This window comes from Chaetodon trifascialis, chromosome 19, assembly GCF_039877785.1.
Source record: "Chaetodon trifascialis isolate fChaTrf1 chromosome 19, fChaTrf1.hap1, whole genome shotgun sequence".
NCBI lineage: Eukaryota > Metazoa > Chordata > Actinopteri > Chaetodontiformes > Chaetodontidae > Chaetodon > Chaetodon trifascialis.
This window is the reverse complement of record NC_092074.1, coordinates 8,505,418-8,526,458: the sequence shown is the minus strand read 5'-3', so window position 1 is coordinate 8,526,458 and position 21,041 is coordinate 8,505,418. Positions and strand designations below refer to the sequence as shown.

The 21,041-nt window shown below is 43.1% G+C and overlaps 3 protein-coding genes across 6 annotated transcripts in view; 2 read left to right on the top strand and 1 right to left on the bottom strand.

Moving 5' to 3' along the window:
- phip (pleckstrin homology domain interacting protein) overlaps positions 1-3,629 on the top strand; it is a 33,194-nt gene extending 29,565 nt beyond the window's left edge. For all 3 annotated transcript variants that reach the window (XM_070986896.1, XM_070986895.1, XM_070986897.1), the window contains one exon: positions 143-3,629. In XM_070986896.1, the coding sequence (XP_070842997.1) occupies positions 143-852 (710 nt within the window). In that variant the 3' untranslated portion in view covers positions 853-3,629. The remainder of the gene's footprint in view (positions 1-142) is intronic.
- Positions 3,630-4,924: 1,295 nt separating this feature from the next.
- On the top strand, positions 4,925-7,106 carry LOC139347754 (uncharacterized). 2 transcript variants are annotated; one of them, XM_070987517.1, is made up of 7 exons: positions 4,925-5,196; positions 5,410-5,598; positions 5,811-5,900; positions 6,165-6,259; positions 6,447-6,607; positions 6,732-6,848; positions 6,931-7,106. In XM_070987517.1, the coding sequence occupies exons 2-7, from the start codon at positions 5,474-5,476 to the stop codon at positions 7,039-7,041; spliced, it is 699 nt and encodes a 232-aa protein (XP_070843618.1). In that variant the 5' UTR covers positions 4,925-5,196; positions 5,410-5,473; the 3' UTR covers positions 7,042-7,106. The 2 variants fall into 2 exon arrangements, with proteins under 2 accessions (XP_070843618.1, XP_070843617.1); XM_070987516.1 differs by having other exon boundaries at positions 5,359-5,598.
- Positions 7,107-7,467: 361 nt separating this feature from the next.
- irak1bp1 (interleukin-1 receptor-associated kinase 1 binding protein 1) lies at positions 7,468-9,201 on the bottom strand. The gene is made up of 4 exons (XM_070987515.1): positions 8,908-9,201; positions 8,072-8,153; positions 7,845-7,975; positions 7,468-7,743 (listed from the first exon to the last, which is right to left on the bottom strand). Exons 1-4 carry the CDS (start codon positions 9,180-9,182, stop codon positions 7,482-7,484), a joined length of 750 nt encoding a protein of 249 aa, XP_070843616.1. The 5' UTR covers positions 9,183-9,201; the 3' UTR covers positions 7,468-7,481.
- Between the last annotated feature and the right edge of the window lie 11,840 nt (positions 9,202-21,041).

Genomic DNA, 21,041 nt, shown 5'->3' with positions numbered 1-21,041 from the left:
GTAAGAGAATGTGTCACAAAGAAGTGACCTTGTGGTGCTTTGGTTTATGATTCGAGTCATAAAATGCACATTTATCGTCACCTGCCTGCTATTGATATATGTTTTCTTCCTTTTGTCCTGCAAATCAATGCTGCCCCATCAGGCTCTCCCACCACCCCTTCGTCTCAGAGCACAGTCCACCTGAATGGCCACAGTAGTCATGTGACCTTGGGCGTAGGCAGGAGGGGGCGGAAATCCAGAGCGGACCTGCCAGTGAGTCCTCCAGAAGCCACGACTCCGGCGAGCCCTTCCAGACCCCGGGGTCGCCCTCCTGGCAAAAAGAGAGGCAGGAAGAGCAAGCAGGAGCTGGAGGAGATGAGAAACAGTGGCAACCGCAGGAGCTCCACCCCCGACGATGAGCTTGATCAGTCGACAGGGGATGAAGGCGGGACGTCTTCCGCGCAGGAAACATCTGTGCTGTCGGACTCTGGTGTGGTGTCGACGCCCAGACGGCGCGGCCGGCCCCGACTGGTAAGAACTGATGAACCCACTCCTCCTGCTGAGTCACCTGAGCCCTCTCCGCTGAGGAGGAGCAGTAGGAGAGCCAACGAGGAGGTCACGCCTCCTCCCCAACCTGCTCCGCAGCGATCCAATCGCAAGGAGTCTCCAAAGGAGGAGGCAGGGGATGGGGCAGGAGGGTCGATGCGCACACGCAACCAAGGGCGAAGGTCTGCCTGGTACATGGAGGAGGACTCTGAGGAGGAGCAGAGGCAGCTGCTGTTTGAGGACTCATCAATCACCTTTGGCACCTCCTCAAAGGGACGCGTCCGCAAGCTGACAGAAAAGGCCAAAGCCAACCTGATAGGCTGGTAATGGAGACAACAGAACAGACACAAAGGACGTGAGGAGGGGGCTGGCTGCTCTGACACTGAAGAAATCTGGCTGAGATTTCTTCACTCGTGCATTGAAGGAGCGGGAGGGGGCGTAAGTTGAGGAGGTCGTGCTCGGTGTTGTATGCATTTATTGTGCGCGTATGTTTGTGTACGTCCGGGGAGCCGCCAATCCAGCTGCTGCTACCTGAAGCCGCGGCTGTGGAGAGACACAGCAGCACATTTATCTGTCCGCTCCTCCTTCCTCTTGGCACAGTGAGCACATCGCTACGCCAGCCAATGGCTTCCTGACGACGCATGTTCATTTGTTCCAAGTCCTCCGACATTATTGGTCCATGTTGGATCCCACAGGAGCTCACCGACTCCTACGCGAGTGGTCTCACGACTGTCCTCCTGTCCACTGAACCACTCTGCACCGCCGTCTGACCTTAAACACTGTTGGTGTCAGACTGGGCAAAACAGTAGTCGAACAGAGTTTTAGTACTTGAAAAATTCACGAGGAGAGCTGGATGTATCTTGTCTCACTCTTGCTATTTTTGAGGACTTTTCAAGAGTCTCTGCTGGGTAAGTCAAAGACGCCCACTGAGCTGAAATTGTTAGGCCTGTGATGGATTACAGGCCGCCGGCCTGACAACATCTTTCGCCCCCCTTCTTCATTGTTCCCGCTCTTTTTTTATACAACCCCCCCTCTGCTTTTTCTAAGATTTGTACGTGATGATCAGCTCTCTGTTTTCGGAAGTCTTACACAACCTGAGCGTGTCCGTCTGCGCTAAAATACCAAATGGTGTACCTTTGTTGGTACTGTAGATCTGTAGGTTTTGTTTACCGTTGATGTGTGTGGGTCTGAGTGGGTGTTTGTTTTTTTGTTTTTTTGCATGTTAATTAGAAAGAAAAAGCATCTCTTTCTTTTCTAGAAGTTCTTACTGTGAGGAGGACAAAAAGGATGCATGAGTGAAAGGGGTCATTTATATGTCTAGATAGATCATGTTTCAACACGTCCTCAACATTAGCAATACCTTGTGCCTTTATGTCTTTGGTGTGTGTGTGTGTGTGTGTGTGTGTGTGTGCGTGCGTGCGTGCGTGCGTGCGTGCGTGTGTGCATGTGTGCGCGCGTGTGTGCATGCATGCACATGTCTATAATTGTGCTTGGCCTCTGCCCTGCAAAGTCCATGTGCCTGTATGTGTACGAACTAAGTCGTGACTATGCGAGTGTGTGTAATTGAAGGAGCGTGCGTGTTTTTATAACACAACTGCGTGTGTCATTCTCTTTCAGCGTACAAACAGTGGCATACGGTTTGATCGTTGTGAAACCTCTCAAAGAAATGTATTTATAGCAGTTGAAAAAAGACTTTACTGTTGTCGTAAAACCATTATTCATGTCAATATATTATCCTATAACCAACCTATTGTCAGTTTATACCGAAGGTACAGCCAGTGGAGCTTTGGGTGACTAGCTTTGAGATGCACTTACCACAGACCGGTTATCAATGCAGTTGTAAGGAGTAACCCTGTGTATTTTAAAATTGTTACCATATATGAATTGACTTTTTAAATGTTGATATGTTTCTATGGTGACCACACACACACATCCACACACAGTAATTCTGTCTCGCATGTTCTAGCACCTTCTCACACCTGGAGCAAACGGGATCAAGCCAGATCAAACTCGATCGGATTGATTTTGGACGAGAGAGCGACAAGTCTTACATCATCTCCCTGATTGTGTGCCTTTGCTATACTGGCATATTGAATCCTCAGTTTCTGCTTTTGGGGCCTTTTTTTTGTTTCTTTTGGTTTCGGTTCTTGTTGCTGGTTCGGAGAACTGGACCTCTGGGACAGGTTCGGACGACGGGCTCGTACAGAGGGCTTATGAAAGAGACAAAAGACTGGACAGTCCCACTGGAAACAAACACACTGTGTCACTCTCTGTCTGTACACACAAATAATGGACTGACTCTATGAAGATGATGGCCTCCTCTGTCCTCATGTTTCTGTTTTCACCCCAGCACAGAGCAACTGGATGCCAAAATCAGCCACGTGTGTTGTAGGTTTGACTGGGGCGAACTGGACAGTAGCATCTATAAACACCTGGCTCGTCTGTTGTCTTTCTTGTGACATATTATTGAACATGTATCTCATCTGTTTATCATTGTTTTTGTTGTGGGTTTGTCAATGCCAAATTCTGTCTTTGGGCACTGAAGTTTATGAACATGGCTTTTGAATGTGTTTTAGTTTCTGCAACAGTTTTACTGTTTCCGCAGTGAGCGTGCTGTCAGCATTTCAGTGGTTAGATCTGTGGAGTTAGAAAGGTGTTTCACACTCCTCACACTTCTTTCAGGATACAGTTAATAACTTTTGTTTCTTTTAGTCAGTCTGGCTTATATTTACTTCACAAAGGATTTGTTTATATTGTGTATATGAAGAGTTTTATTCCAGATTGAGACAGCTTGAAACACTGACACCTTCCTCCATGAATGACCGTCGGCATGAAAATAATTATTTTTGAGGTTTCCATAGGAAGCTAACGATCTTTGCCCGCAAAACTATGCACTTTGTGTGCAGAGATAAACTCTTCATAGGCACATAATGGTCTTGGATTTCTTTTTTTTTTTCAATCTCAATCACAAATAATCATATTTACTTATATGCACAGATTATCATGAGAAGAGTGTGGTAACGACATTTTAGAGCCCGGCTTCTCAAACCGTAGGGGGTGAGCTCACTTTTAAACACAATGTTTACATGAGCTGACTAACGAAACACAGTACTTGAGAATCCCAGATGTTTGCTGGATTTTGGCGTGGCTGTTTTTAATCAGGAACGGCCGGTGGCTAACCTTGCCTTTGGCCTACTACACAGCCGCCATTGAATCTACAATAATAAGGGGATGGGTTGGGATGTGCGTCATCTTTCCATCATATTAAAGTAGACTTCAAACTTCTTCTTCTTCGCTGTTTCCACCTCTTCACCAGATCACCCACGCTACCTGAATTTATCAAACCGGTCGAAGTAAAAGAGCTGATTTAGTGTTGCTGGTCGGGTTACCTTCACCATGTTAGGAATATTGTACAACTAATCATTTCAAAGGGGCCTTAAGAGCAAGTCACTGGCGGTTTATAAGCAAGAATTGGCTTTATTCATTCATTCCCTCTTATTTCCCATCAGTCACAGTGCCCCCAGTGCTTCAGAGCGTGGACCTCATTAGGTTTTCAGATTTAAGTTGATTTTTATTGACAAATTCTGGATCACTGTCTCAGCAGTTCAGATCAGCCCTCTCACTTTATGGGAACCTGCACTGCATTTTGGAGCTTGTGTACACGTACATTTACCACGGGCCTGTGCTAAAGTGTGGCAGAGTTGTGCTGGTTGTGGCCTCTGACTGGGCATCACAGTGTGTGGTCAGAGGTTAAAGGTCACTGTGTGTGTGTGTGTGTGTGTGTGTGTGTGTGTGTGTGTGTGTGTGTGTGTGTGTGTGTGTGTGTGTGTGTGTGTGTGTGTGTGTGAGAGAGAGAGAGAGTGTGTGAGAGAGAGATGGAGAAGTGGCTGCATGTGAGCCACCATGAAGCATTTTGGGATGTTTTAAGTTTTAAGGGTGTGGGACAGGAGAGAACGGAAAGGGAAAGGGGGTCTGTTTCACGTGAACTGATCGATGAGGATGTCTTTTTGTTAGTTTGGATACTTTTTATATATAAAGGAATTAATGCAAAAAAGAAGCATAAGGCTAGAATGTATGTGTAGGGGAGTACTGCTGTCCTGTTAGTTCATACCAATATTTTAAGTAAATAAACAGTTGTGTTTCCATATCCACTTTTCCTTCCTTTTGTTGACTGTCATTAACAAAAAGCGCTCTTCCATTCACAGGATGTTTTTAATCTAAATTCTTATCAGTCACAGTCATCAGTTTGTTCTCTAAAGTAAAGTAAAACAGAATAAAAATACAGTACTATAACGCAGCATATTAGTAATAATAACAGAGTGTTCATGTTGAGTGACTGAACAACTCTCCCACCTTGCGTTGCCACAGCGGAACTGCGTGTGAAGCACTTCCCCGTCCGGAGCACTCGGGCTCGGTTCCTCCTGACGTGGCGCGCCGCTAAAGGCCCGCCGGTTCCTCCGTGGGCTGCGGCGATTGGGCGGACTACCTGTTTGACATGATTGTACGGAAAATGTAAATACACAGGTGGTGGCGGCATGGGCGCGTGTGTGCTTTATGTAAATAAAACAGAAGTGAAACCGTGTCACACGGTTCTGGTTATCAGGCGCAAACACAGTCTAGGGCGCAATGTTTGGCAGATAGTTGGAGAAAGAGTTTGGACTTTAATACGAGGTAAGAGTCATAATTACTCATAATAACGAGCTTTGACAGTTCCTTCGTTTGTCTTGCATTGCCGCGACAGTTTCTGTGGCGCCATATGTTGTTTACATGAGCGTTTTACTTCCTTAAAGTTTAACCGTATTGACTAAGAAAGCTTCCAAACGTCTCGCCCAGTTCACAGCAGGCGCTCTGCACTCGGTGCGATTTCTTTCACACCGACTTCAGACTGGTTAAGACTCGGCTCCTCCACCTGACGCGTCTACCCGGCTCCAGGTGACGCCGCGCAGCCATGCCTCAGCTGACGGCCGCCGCCGCGCTGCAGCTCGTGCTGCTGCTGTCCGCGGTGCCCGCGCAGTACTTCATCTGCAGGTGGAGTGGCTCCACGGCGGCGCAGCGCTTCCACGCGAGCACACGGTAGGATCCGTGCGTAAAGGGCCCGTTCTATTTCATATGTACGTCAGTGCATCGCACATGGACTTTGCATGTAAAGTTGTGAGAAATGACCTTCATTTCAATCATATGCATCAAATTCCAGAGTGTACAAGTATTACAGTAAAACTAGTGCGTCCCTAGAGGTATCATCTGTTGTTTTTGTCTATAATTAGTCAATAACCATGGTGTTTCAGGCTGCTTCGAATTTGGAAAGAGTGGAGAACATTTTACCTTAATGGCACTGCTTGGATGGACTGGGCAAGCCAGCAGATGTCCAGAATCCAGTGAGTATGGGATGTTTGCAGTTAGAAAGACTGTGATTGAGACACTGTATGTTCATTTGCATGATCCTTTCCCATCCCACCAAGCACTTCTTGCAGTCCTTTTCAAGGTGACTTCTAAAGTTTAAATTTCTTGTAGCAGTACGGAAACACACACACACACACACACACACACACACACACACACACACACACACACACACACACACACACACACACAGCTTGCTCTCTTGTCTGTCAGACTGACAGCGTTTTTGCTTTCCAAAGGTCTTTGGTTAGCTTGAGGCAGGAAGAGGAAATGGCACAGGAGTCACTTGCCCTGGAGACCATGATTTTTGACAATGACCAGGGATTCTTTGGAGGTTTGTGAGTATTTTTCAGGAACAAACAAATTGACATTTTTATCTAAATTTCAGTTACGTAGAAAAACCCCCACAGTAGGCAAGTGAATACAAGCTCTTGCATCATTAGTGATTGTCTTTTTGTAAGATGGGAAATTACCTGGGGGTTTAATCTGAATGCAGCACACGAGATTCTCCCTTCCTGCAGCTTCAAAGATTGCACGCAGCCCTCGTCCTCCATATGTGTTTCTGCGGGTTGGAGAGGTGGTGATGGAGAGGAAAGGCCATATGGTTGGAGTGGTGGTGAGCTGGGACACTGAGCTGAGAGCCCCTCCAGAGTGGGTCAACAGAATGTATTCCGACTCAGAGGTTAGCAGCCACAATGCTACACAGCACTGCTTCTTGAAAGTCTTCCTCTTTTCATTAACCGTTTCACAAACTCATGGACATTTTCTAATTAGCCAGTCCTGTGACTGTGTATGTGTGCATGCAGAGCATCAAAGCAGAGAATACGCCTCATTATAAAGTGCTGTTCAGCGGGCCTGGACCCTCCTCTGTGTTAGTTGGATACTTGCCTCAGACACAACTGGAGCGCATCAAAGGGATGAGGGTATGTACAGAAAATCACAGCATGTAAACACACCATGTCACACGCATTCAGTATGTCTTGGACTCACTGTTGATGTTTCTAGCCGGACATTCCCACCTTGGAGAATTACTTTACACATTTTGATGGGGAGCGGTTCGTCATGCAGCCCTGGCTCAGAGAGCTCTTCCCTGAGGACGCGAGTGAAGACGACTGACTGCTCGGCTGTGATGGGTTTTTTGTAGAAACAATGAGCTGGTAGTTGTAAAGGCCAAGATATACGCAGGTCAATCAGATCCCTCCTTGCTGGATCTCGATGTGAGGGTGTCTTTTGCAGATGTGGAGTAACAGCTTTCAGTTGTGCAACTTTTATTTCTTTGTGATGTAAAAATATACAGTATTTTAATTTGATGTGCCAGAATGTAAAAACAGATTACTGCCTGATTTTTAAATACAGATTTGAATGGCTGGAGTTAAGTTAAATGACAACAATTGTGTTTGAAATCTATTTTTTTTGTCTATGTAGTTTTTGTGTTGGCTGAGGTAGAAAAAAAACTTGAAAATTTGCACTTTTGTTCAGCCATTACCACTCAGCAATAAAATACTTTAAACTGTGACAGTCCGCTCTTTGGTTCCATGATTCAGTGACAAATGTCTTCAGACTTTTTTCCTGCTTCTGTCCCTGAGGCTGAAAGACACAGACACCCGCGAGGAGGCAGTGATTGTGGGTGTACTGGGGAGGTGGGGAAGCAGTGTGGCACCTTGGCGTCTGCCTCCATCATCTTCATCCTCATTCCTCCACTCCCTTGTCTCCTCCTCCCTGACCAGTAGGGGGGATCCCAGTGTTTGCCCCAGGAGCTGACTGACTTCACATGCCTTCTGCTGAGCGTTTTCAACTGCTGAGACACACGCACGCCGCCTGGAGTGCAGACAAACACACATGAAATAGAATGGCTGCATTTCATCAAAATAAGGAGTCTGTCCTGATATGACAGTGCTGCTGAGGTGTGTTTTTTATACCTCATTTGACTCAGGCATTCAGCACTGTGGTAGAACTGCGGTGCCCCAACACAAACACTCTTGTCCAGCTTCTCCAGCAGGACACTACATACTCTCTCCATCTTCTCAAAATCTGAGAAAGTGACCGTGACCTGTGGGAAGATTTAGTTTCACTGTCATAAACAGCTGAGCACACATATAACCTGCATGACACCTTTGGATCACTTCGGTTTGTCCAAATACTCCACCTCTGCATCCATGTGATACTGGTCTGCCTCGCGGTGGAGAAACCTCCTCACTGAGGTGTCTTTGTCACTGACGCCATGTTGTCTGAAGAATGGATGAATGAAAACATATTACATCCACTGCAGTCGAGATGAAATGACCTGATGTACCTTCGATTGTAAAACATATATTTCACATGAATGGACAGTGAGCATAGACAGATATAGAAACTCTAATTTGCCTCCCATACAGCTTCCATGCTTAACTATTGGTTCATCCCTGACTACTATTATTAGAGTACTTGTTCAATCCTACTACTAGTAATACATTCAAGGTACTTTAATGCTTCAGTGGAAATCCATGACTATGTAGAGTACTACTCAGTGGCACTACTACCACTGTACAATTTTGAATTACTTTGCATGTGTATTTCCATTTTATGCTATTTTGTATCACACTTTTTAGGTCCAGTGCATTTTATTGACAGCTTGAGTTACTAGTTTCTTTGGAGGTCAACTTAAAACCATTAAACCCATTAAAATGCTTGTACCTTAATGCATCAGTATCAACTTGACCCTCTGAAATGGACAATTACACTGACTACTTTCACCACTGATATTTTGAGTACACTTCGCTGCTGATACTAGCTAACCTATGAATGCAGTACTTTTACATTTAATGCCTCAGTAAACAGTAACGCTCGCACATTCACTTTTCCCACAGCGACCTAAAGTTAGCAACAATGTTAACGCTCCAACGTTAGCTTACAAGCTAGCTTAAAGTTTACTGAAGTTTCATTGAAAATAACTCTTCCACTCTTACTAAGTTAGACACTTTGGACTTTTTGGTATGTTTTCACCTGACAGCTTGTAAAATGTATTCCAGTCGCCGTGAAACGCTGCTGGTCACCTCGCTGACTGACTCTTTTCTGTTGCCCACACTGACCCGGACCGACACTCGGTCCGCCGGGCAGCAAACCTCCGCTGTTCCGGTGACCTGAACCTCCCTCACCCGGCTGCTGGGGCTTTGACGACTGACTGCTCGCACTTCGACTCCCTGCTGGTTTTCATTACCGTCTAATTCTCGAGCAGCAGCCGGTAGTATGGCAGCGAAGACTCTACTCTGGTTGTCCATGATAGTAGACGCGAACCAACTTCCCGCTGCTATAGCAATGAGCGAAATGCTCGTCGGGATTTGTAGGCTCTTTCCGCCAAACAAAACTACAGATCCTGTCAGATCCTGCCTGTCTAAATGACGAAGTGAGATTTGTAAGAGGACTGTTGGTAACAAAGCACACATAATTTGTATAAATTATTAAACTACAACCATATAAAAATGCAAAGGTCTAGTCTAGTTAATTTTCAATTCATTTTTGGTTCTCTCTTGAAAGGTAGTATTATGAAAAAAAAACAACTTTGAGCTACATTATTCAGTTTTGTACATCGTTTTATTTTTGCACAATGTTTACTGTTGTTTACTGACGAAAATAATATATTTTTGATCTATGTTGGAAGTTTTTGAGGTTAACAGCATATTTATTGCATATATCTGACTGAGTGTAACGTGATTACATTCTTGTTTCACTACAGAATCGCGAGCTTGTGATCACGTGATCTGGGTCCCCTATATAACGCCTGTGATTCGTTCCCTAATTACCTCATTTGTGACGCATGCGTGAAACTCTGTTTTCAAACAAATGACTAATGTTTTTAAATAAAAATGTCTCAATACATTTCAAGAAGCTGTGAGTCGCTGAGTTCCGTGTGTTGTTGAACAACCCCGTTTGTTCTTTTCACATAGTTTGAGTTTTAATTAGCACCTGAATGAATTATTGCACAGCTGAGCATAGCTAACGCTAATATTTAGTATGAAGGTGGCTTAAGTTAGCTAGCTTTTTTTTTAAACTTGAACTAGTTCCCCCGCTGCTGAAACATCTGTTCTCCGACCCAAAACATGGCCTGCAGGTAATTTTTTGACTGTTGAATTCTCTATTTATTGACTTAATTGGTTGATTTGAAGGTCTCAGTGCTCAGGTTTTGTTTTAATCCTTCTTTCCCAGCGGCTTGCTAAAGAGAATGTATCTAAAGCTTTGGAGAAACGACTGACAAGTACCTGCAGCAGGTAGGTTACTACACCGGCTCCAAACACAAACTAACCAGCAGAGGCAGTGTCTACACACACTGTTTATGGCAGACATGTTGGACATTTTGCTCTGACCAGTCAAAATATCATTTAGAAAAGTCCTGTGCCTGTCCATATGGTTCATACACTTTTGTGTATTTATTTCAACCTTCATTTGAAAAATATAACTCAATTTATATTGTATTTGGGTCAACACTATTATATGAAAAAATGTCAAAAATTACGTGCTTTCAACCTACGAACACTGCAAATGTTCAGTGTTAATTCAATTCCAATTACCTACATCTGTAATTCTATATTGGAGATAGGACACATCTCCCAAGGTTTAAAAAAAAAGAAAAAGACATATGATATACTGTTAGACATTATTGTAAAAATAAATAATAAGAAATAACTCATCCCATTACTAAGTGAATTTTTAAATATTATAGAAATACATTTTCAGCTGTTGAACTTAGTAGACTTACCTACTTTTAAATCACTCCACAAAATGTACTTTTTACAGCAAAACCTTAATTGACCTGTTTTCATTATGCTCTTTTATCAGATGTTAAATGTTCGCTTGTCTGTTTGTTTTTATACTTACTATTTTATCTGCCTGTACAAAGCATTTTGTGGTGTGGACTAAAGCTATTCTTTGTGTAAATTAAATTCTGATAAAAATGCATAACTCCACTTAACAGTTTGACTTACAGTGTCTAGATGTGTGTGTATTAGAAGCAGAAGTGTACTTAAAAGCAAAGTAGGCTTCCTTAATACTTTTCTGCACATCCAGACAGCAAGCCTTAAAACAGCAACAACATAGAAATAAGATAATTTTGGACAGCAACATCCTGTTGTGCACTAAACAAGCTTTTATTTCTTATCAAATTCAGATTACCATTTGAGTTTGGGTCCCTGACACCATGCTGAGAGATGATGAACATAATAAAAATTACTTCCTCAAGAAAATGCTGACTAAAATGTAGAAAAAGCGAGATGTTGAGTATAAAACAGGTTTATATTAGATGGGAACTGGGCGGTGGTGGTCCTTGGACACTGAACCCCAAATTGCTCCTGACTGTCAGACCACTGCCTTGCACTGCTATCAGTGTGTGTGTGTGTGTGTGTGTGTGTGTGTGTGTGTGTGTGTGTGTGTGTGTGTGTGTGTGTGTGTGTGTGTGTGTGTGTGTGTGTGTCTCTGTGTATTAAAGTTTACCTCCAGGTGTGTTGTCAGCAAACATGATATTGTTTCATATGTAGCAGCACCATATACATACTATCAGTCACTCTTGACAGTCAAAGCACAATGTGTACGTTATGGTTTGGGTTGGTCAGGATGTCTTTTTGGCCAGCAGATGGCAACAAAGTCTAACATAATGGTACAGTATAAACTATAGGCATGCATAATCTTCAATGCACCAGTGTAAATACTTTTGTAGTTACTTCCCTTTGTATTATTTAAGCTTGTTGCCATTTTTGAAAATAATTCAAACTATCAAATATTTATTTTGGTAATTCTGATAATTGGAAGAGGGGACTAATAATTTTAATAATTACAATGATAATAATGAGTTTGAATAATTTATTTCCTTACAGTTTATCATATTGTGATCATCAGTTACTTACAAATACGCTAATAGGTTAGTATTGTATTTGATCTATGTCCTCACGTTAGTTTGATTGTTTTAAAGCAGTGTTTAAAAGAATGAGGCAATAGCAATAATTATAATAAAATAATATGATAAAAGAAACAATAATAAGCAAAATACTAAAGAAACATACTGGATCAAAATAAGCAAAATTTAGCCTCTATTTTCAGTGTATCTGAAATCAGCGAAGAAAATGTTACTCTGTGTGACGATGGGGCTTTGTGCATTAATGTGTTAATTTGGAGGCCGTGTAAACTGCAGTCTCTCCTTGTACTGTGGACCTATTCTGTGCCCTCCTCTTTCATTTGTCGAGAACATTTGCGAGCAGCGGAGATTTGATCCGATTCTGGACGCCGGTTTCTTTAAACAACAAAGTTTGTTTGGTTTCCCTGGAGTATTAAACTGTGAAACGGGCTTTATAATCACAACCTAAAAATACAAGGCCGTATTTGTTGTTATTGTCTCTGGTTTCGCCGGTCCCCCGGTATGCTCTGTGAAACTCTAGATCTGATGCGCTGCCCCAGCCAAGAAAGATGCAGCCCCGTGCAACAGGCGACGAGAGAGAATGAGCGAGAGAGGACATCCCGTACCGTTAGATCCACATGGAAGTCCAGAGCTTTTTCCTTGAGTGCCCTGCAGACCATTTTCACTCATCTCCTAGCTGTCTCACATCTCCCCTGGCTCTGCTTTGTCCCCCTTTCCCCTCGTCTGACGGCTCCCTCACAATGATTTTAAAGGCTTAGAGCAGACTAGTTGGGTGCCGTGATGTTGTGGTAAATGAAAGTGGTGGTAAATTATTTGTTCAGTTGGTGATCATCATAAGGTTACCAACCACTTACATAAACAAGAATCCATTTTACTCTGAAAAGCATTAATTTTTCTTTCCCCCAATGTTTATATAACTACCTTCAGTTTAATAGTGCTTAATGTGACGCCTGCCATGAAATTATGTTGTAAAGATTTATGCAAACCAAAAAAAAAGTGTTGGTTTGCGTGAATGAAAAGCTGGGTAAACTGAATTGAGGAGGTTTTGCCCTCCACTGTGTCCCTGGATGTTGGGTGAAAAGGGTCTGGGGGTCCTGAGATGGAGACTGTGGCCACTTAGGGAAAAAAGATTTGACTGTAATGGTCTCTGAATCAGTTGATGTCTCTCTCGCTCTCTCTCGCTCTCTCAGATGAAGTAATAAAGTTAGCTGTGTTGGAGGCCCTCCATGTCTCTCCATAGACCACAATCAAGGCCCATGCAGTTTTATTGCAGTTTTATTTTCATATTGTCCAAGAAATCTCCAGACTCCCTCCTGTGCCCGTTGCCATAAATCGTATATTTTGACTGTATTTCTTCCACTCTGCGTTTTTTATTTATGGGTGAAGGCGATAAAACATGCAGCGTGCACTCTGTGTGTCCACAGCTGTCATCTGTCTCGGACTTTATTGTAAAAGAGAGAGAAAAAAAAAGTCGAGTTTCATTTTTTATTTCCCGACACAAATCTCCCTCCCTGTTAAAAACAGATGCTGATAGAATGAGAAAACACAATAATGGAGATTTTCAATGTTTACGTCTCCAGACTCTTCGGATGAACAGTTTTATTGGTTATAAAACCAACAGTATTCAGCTCTGTTTAACAATCGGTTCAGGTGGTGATCATTGTTTCATCAGCAGGAGGTGTTCTGGACTCGTGGGCTAATAGTCAACTCATAACTCGAGCTGCAGATTCTTGGCCATTAGATGGATAAGATGAACAATCTCTGTGTTTCACTCTGTCATTATGTTATTTGGCTTTCATAGTTTTAAGAAAAGCTGAGTTTTAACAACTGTGTAATTATAGCATGAGCGTAAACAGGGTCATAACATTTCTACACTATGACCTGCACCAAGCTGGGTTGTGTATGATTAAAAAGGATGTTTTGGACAAAAGATGATGATGCTGCAGCCCTTGTTGTTTTTTCTTGCCCGTGCACAAGGGGACCGAGTACGAGATAGCGCTGCTCTTAACTCCTACTTCAGCTGTAGTCTTGGCTGTAGCCGGGCTTTCAGAAAGTCTCGAGACCGCCCTCTCAACACTGACAATTATGACCAGAAACCAAAAAGACGTTCTTGGATTTTTCATATTGTTTGTACTCACTTAACTGTTAAATTATACTTTCTCTGGATTATGTTTCTCAACATGAAGGTCTAAATGGTGTTTCATAGCATTTTATTTTGTTGGCTTAAAAGTAGCCAGCCTAACAATACTGGAATTGGTTTATGAAATGTAAACAATGGCAGTCTTTTTAATTGTGGAAAGTTAACTCAAGGAAATAAGAAAGACATGACCTCAGTGTCCTCAATGGCAGCTCTGGCCCTCGCTGCTGTGGAGTCGCTCAAGGTCTTTAGTTGAAGGCTGCAGTTGCACTGGACAGTTGTGGACTGTTTAAGATGGGCTCAGTCAACCCTCTTTGGGGAAAAAAGGTTAAAAGTGAAAGATAAAATCTGTGGTTATTTAGTGTCCTCTAATGTCTATAGCAGATATACTCCCCATCCCTCTGTTAGACCTCTGGGAAAATGTTTATCTTGCAGAGAGAGTAACATCATATCGCAGTGCAGGGGTGTCAATTTCTAAGCAACTGGTCATTTGATAATTACCTAAACTTAGAAAGCATGAAATGTCTCCCTCAGATCGTTACACAGTGACCCCCCAGGTCCAGATGTGCAACACAACAGCAAAGGGAAGCAAGGGTTAGATATTGTTGGATAGGATATTATTATAAAATAGCTCATAAAATTTTGCAATAGGAGTGAGCAGATTAGGAAATTATGAACGTCTCTCTCATTAGCTGTGGAGTGACGCCCAGAGGTCCTGAGAGACGAGCGAGGAGGCGAGTTCACTGCCGAGTTCTCAACATGTCAGTGTATTATCAGAGGTATTTTCTCATGCTGTCGCTCAGCTCCACAGCGTCCATCTCTGTAAACAGCTCATAGTCAAACAAACAGTCCTGTCCACAGCCCTTTTCATTCCCATCACTGAATAAACCTTTGTATCAGCAGATATGTTGACATGTCATAGCAGGCAAAGCACAGGTGTCATTAATTACCTTAATAACAATAATGCTTTCTGTTTATTGGAGCTTGTTCCATGGTTGTGGTGTTGTGCAGACTGGCTCAATGGCACGATTTCCTTGGACAGTTAACGTTATAAGTGACACCTGTGCTGTTTCTGCTATGAGAAGTCAACGTGCTTGCCGTAAAACCTATTTATAGGTGGGCTTTGGCGAACAGTACCATAGATGGAACATTTTACATGGCTTCCAGAGAGTTTTCCTGGCTTTAACGCTGTCGCTGTGTATGTAGATAAGAACAACTTGTTTCTAACTATGACAACTCGCCACATTATCAAAATAATTCAAATTCCCTCAACATTTGGGACGAATGCCGCACCTTTCCTGTTCCCTTGGCAGTTGCGGTCTCTTTTATGATAGTGCTGATGAGAGGTTTCGATGTTAGGCCTATGTATGCTCAGCCATCCTCGTGCACGCACACACACACACACACTTACACAACTTTGGGGCACCGCTGAACCTGTTGTAAAGACCTCATAAAGACTCAACATCTGTTTATTGCAAGGCATGCCAGGAGCTTTTGCAGCAGAGACACCCACCCACTTAAACACTCACACACACACACACACACACACACACACACACACACACACACACACACACACACACACACACACACACACACACGCTTTCAGAGGTTTGCATGTTTTAATTACCGTGTCCAGGTACACCCACAGGTGCCTGCGCTAAGCAGTGGCTCTATTGATGATCATAATGTGTGCATGTGCACTGAAGAGAGAGTGTTTTGAGATATTTGATATGCCATTAATGTGGTGGCATGTTTCTGCTCATGTCAGAGAGCTGGAATGTGGCTCTATCAGTCAGTTCAACAGGTGTGTTTTTATATATGTTGTGCTTCATTAGTAATAATGGCCTCTTTGTTGACTCCGGTCAGTCCATACATTTGTGACTGCAGAGTTTTCCAGTTCCACGCTCGTCATGAAACGACTTTCATTCGTCCTCTCACCTTTTTCATTCTTGCCTTTACGTCCATTTTGCTTTATTCTTGACCATTTCCACCTCTTTCTGTCCATTTTTTTCTGTTCCTGCAGATCTGTGTTTTTTAAGGCCTGGTTGAGTTTCAGGGCTCTATTAAAAGTTCAAAGGCAGCGTTTACTACTGTAACTGGAGCTAGTCTGCACTGAGGCTTTTCACTAATGAGTGCACAGCACACACATACACATACACACACACACACACAACACACTCAGAATCATACAAATGCCCACACAGCAACACATGTTCCCCTCATGGAGGCTTCAGCGATATTCCCCACAAAGCTCATTGTTACTGCAGGAATCATGTCTTTTTGAGAGAATGATCCATCACAGACTTAACAACCCTTTCAGCACCCTGTCCCTGTTTGTTCCCTCTTTCAGGCTTCCTTTCTGACACATGAACTGGAAAGTCTGATTTTATAAGATCCCTGCATCAGATCTCTCAATCAGTCGGAGCTCTACTTCTCGAGAGCCTGTTTTCATCATCTTCTTTTTGTTTATAGAGATTAGTGAATGTGTTGTGGATACAGTAAAAAATGCTCCATTTCCTCTCATGCAGGCTTTGATAAATAAGTTAGAAAAAATTTAATTTATCTGGCAGATAAGCTCCAATTCATCTCCATAAAGGCACGTTTTGTTTTAAGTGTCATTAAATGCATTCATAAGAAAGATTAGTTGTCTTTTGTGGGCTCCAGTCACACTTCGTCATCCTATTGTTGTCTACCTAAAACTCCTAAATACCTCTAAGCCCTTACTTCTCAGTGCCACGTTCACCTTTGTATGATAATGTATCACTTCCTGTAATCAAATTTCTTCGCAAGATATACTGTACGCTTGAGATCCAGCATGCCATGCAGAACTTCTGTCTTCAGTACATGCGTGTCATAGTTGTCAAGTATATGTGTACTTTAGATTTAAAGCACATAAAGACCTTAAAGGACACAAAAATAACCAGAGAAATCGTTAATGGTTTCACTACACTACTTTCCACAAACCTTTCATAACAAATTACAATTTAATAATGTTTGTTGAGTCTTTGGAGCTCTGTGGTTTTGACCTTCCTCTCGGCTGTGTCCTCGGATGTCTGACATTCCAGAGTAAACACAAAAACAAACAACCCGGACTGTGAGGGCTGGGACGGGTGGTATAGACATATTTCCACTATGCCAAACTGTGTGTGTGTTTCAGGGTTATTTCATTTATTATTGTTCCTCATTTTAATACTTAAGTTGGGGTTTCACTGTCATTAGTTTTCAGAAATGCTCGTTTTTTTGTTGTTTTTTATTTCAAATTTTTATTTGATACTTGACCTGATTTAATTTGACTTCTTGTTGTAGTTGGTATATGGGATGTTTTTTTGAAAATATTACTCTGACAATCAAAATACTTCTCAAGCAGATGTTGGGTGCTGCACATAGTAAATCAAATTTGTTCTAAAGTGGACTGACATCAGTTTTGTTTTCAGTGTGTCCTCAGTTAATTTAAAGTTGTGATTGTTTGGTTTAAAGCTGCTCAAATAAAGGGGACTAGATTCCACAGAATTTAGCCACTTGGCTTCAAATGATCCCAAATACACATTTTCTCATAAGTGCTTTTGAATTGAGCTTTGCAAACAACGATGGCAATAACAATGCTGGCTGTTTCTACAAGAGCTAAGGGGACATAATGAGGCTACACCATATTGGCAGTAAGTAACCCACAAAAATCTGCCAATTTCTAATTCTTCGTTTGCACTGCTAAACAAAAACCATTCATGAATATTTGTTTTGTCTTAATTTTAAAACTTAGACAAGATCACTGTTTTACTTAAGTGTTTGCCAAGTATTTGATGCTAACTTTGATGCGTTTAAGTGTGGTACAGGAGCTGTAGCCGGTGGACTCGGGACAGAGGGGTGGGGTGGCGGGGTTCAGAAACTCAAAACGCCAAACGTTTATTATTACCCCGTTTGCAGCGGACTTGCCTTCAGGGAAGAATCTCCAGCAGTGACCCTTGGCCCTGCTGCTCAACTCCCTTCACGCTGCACCCCCTCTTTCCTCCTCCCGCCTCACATTTGCGGTCCGAAAATGTTGAAAGGAGAATAAAAGAATACAACGGAACAATATCTGAGGTCATCTGAGCTGAGGCTGCCATTCCGGGAACAGCGGAGGTTTCTGAGGCAATATTCTTTTATTCTCTTATTATGGCAGAGAATGAGAGACGAGTGAAAAACATACTTCGCAGCTTTTTTCATCCAAGAACAGATCCAAGGTGATAAAAGTGGACGCTCCTTCAGAGTTTTACAGCTCACCGCTCTCTCTCCTTTCCTTTCTCCAGTCGTCCTACCTTCCCTCATTCTCCCCCCTCTTCTCCCCCTCCTCCATCATTCCTCTTACCTCTTGGGAGTGGCAGTACTCTGCTGCCCGTTGGCACTATGGATAATAAACACCCCCACCCAACTGCCCTCATGCACCTTAGGGCAGAAAGCCTTCCACACATGCACACCTGCATGGACTGCCATGACAACAAGGACCATCTGTCCATCGAACCAGCGTTTGAAAGAACCTGTTCTAAGGCATACGCGAGGGGATAAACACACATACACACTCACAGCCGCATAGTGGACCTGGGTCAAGGGTTAAAGAACCCCATTTCCTGTCCAGACAGACGAGGGCTAAACACCCCTCCTTTCACTTCCACTCAATTTCTTTCTTCCTCCTACCCCCCCCCCCCCCATCTCTTGTCGTCTCTCTATATCTGAGCTTGGCAATCATTGCACTGCACAAAAATGTTGTGTTTTTGGTTGCTGGATGTGATTGATGCTGTGTTTGTGATGGCAGCCTTGTCTCAGTTGCTTTAGCTCATCTTAGTGATTATTAACCATGCAGCCGTTTCCTCACAGGAGCTCTTAACTGCAGACCAAAGACTGATTTCATAATAAGTGATGGAGTAAGCTAATCTCTGTTAGTTACCATGTATTTTTTTCTTCAGACTACTCTCAAGAGCTTCATTAAAAGGGCATGATCTTATGTTACACAGATTTGAAAAGGCTTTGGCGAAAGATTCTCGTTAGTCACTATTGAAACCAGCTCCTCAAAAATAATTTTGGCCTCTGTATTAAATCAGCAGTTTACATAGAAAAAAACCTCTTAAAGAAGTCTTTTTGAGGGCTGTTCAGAGCACACATGGCCAAATATATCTAGATATGGTTTCATGCATTTGAACTACTTGAGGCATACGTAATTTATCCTCTGCCGCTTAACCAGCCTCAAAACAGGACACATCCCTCGCAAAAACGAGACAAACCGAGCACGCCTTGTGTGTTTATCAAGTATCCAGAATATATTTGACTACTATTTTGCCCATGTCTGCTTCGGAGTGAGCCTCTGTGGTGCAGGGCTGGTCTGGTAATAGCCTGTGTGCTCTGCTGTGCTGAGATTAATGTGAAGACTTATTGATGTAATGATGGAGCCATGAAAGAGCACTCTGGGCCGTGGTTTGGGCCCAACACATGAGCCTAATGGACTGTGTGTATGTTTGTGTGCATGCGTTGTGTCTGCATGCGGTATGTGTGTGTGTGTGTGCGTGCGTGTGTGTGAATGTGGTTTTGGACAGAAACAGATGAAATGAATCTAGAGGTTTTGCGTTCATAAGAAAGGACCTCCAGAATTGAGTGTATATTTCTGTAAGATTCCCTTGCTCATAGAAAATACCTGACTTTAGGTGTGTGTTGATATGTTCGTGTGTCTGTGCATGTGTGTATGACCTCAGGCTTCCCTTGACTTGCTGTACATGCATGTGTGTGTGTCTTTGTAATGTGCGTGTGTGCTTTGCATCGTGGTTCTCAGCTGCCCAGTGCTTTCCTCGGTTAAAGGGCAGAGCGGCTCATACTGACACTGTGGGACAGCATGGTTGGAGGCAACTTGGGGGGAGGCTGAGTAAATACGACCAAAATTAAAGTGGTACCTTTACAACCAGTGCCCTGCGGTGTGTATATGCATGTGGGTGTATCTGTGTCTCTGCAGATTCTCCGGCGAGGCCCAGCAGGTGCTGACAGGACCCCCTTCATCTCTCCACTCCCCCTTACAAGCCCTGTTTTTGTGTGTATGTCAGAGACTCGGTGTGTGTGTGTGCCAGCCTGCTTGATCTGCTCAGCGTGGGTCTGATGTTGAATTGATTGACAGCTGAGCAGTCACAAGGGCGATTGAGAGCAGTTGTGGGAAGAGAGGGACCTTACAGCCTCACAGCTTTCAGCCCTGAGGGGGAGAGAGAGACACATATAGGGGGAGACGGAAGAGAGAATCTAAACAGATTACTAGGATACACACAGATGAGGTTTTAATGAATAAATGAGCATAACAGTTGCAAAATGTCCAGCATGGCCTCTCCAAGGGACCTGCCGGTTGCTTAAATAGAAATTGACAAGATAAAATTGAAATTACTCCAGATAAAAAGTCGTCCTGCTTCTTCTTAATCACTCTGCCTATTCCCTGATCTCATGGGCTGGAAACCCTGGGGACCACAGAGGTTTATGGGAAGTGGCTCATGCTCAGGGAGTGATGTCATACGTAGGAGAAAGACAAAGCTCTCCCTGGCTGATACGGCGAAGGGAGGGCAAATAGGGGCTGCAGCATCTGAAACACCAAAGACCCCTTAATTAAGCCGAGCTGTGACGTCTTTCAGGCCCTTCATATTCCCCCCAAGTTCTCATCGTTAGTGCACCCTCAGAGAAAGCGCTGCCATATTTCAAAAACATGTCATAGAAGAATAAAATCATTTGGGTTTATTCTCATGGTCCAGTGAGCTAGGTTGCATGTCATTAATTTTGTGTTTATGAGCTGAAATTTGGCCTCTGGAGTTTTATCAACACTCCCTGTCTTCCAACCACCCTGGGCTCTGCAACTTGTCCATCTTTCTAAATATACAGTGCCTAATAAAACAGCAAATCCCCTCAAATAATCATTTAAAAATTCAATCATTTTTTTATATGAATTTATTCTGTATGACCGCCACACAACCTCTTTACGTGCAACAGAGTTGAAGCTTGAAGGAGGCTTAAGTAAACCAGGCATGAACTCACGGGCCGTTACACATCACTCCAGTTCTTTGGAGGAGAGAGGTGTATTCATGCAGGTAAGTGAGTAAAATG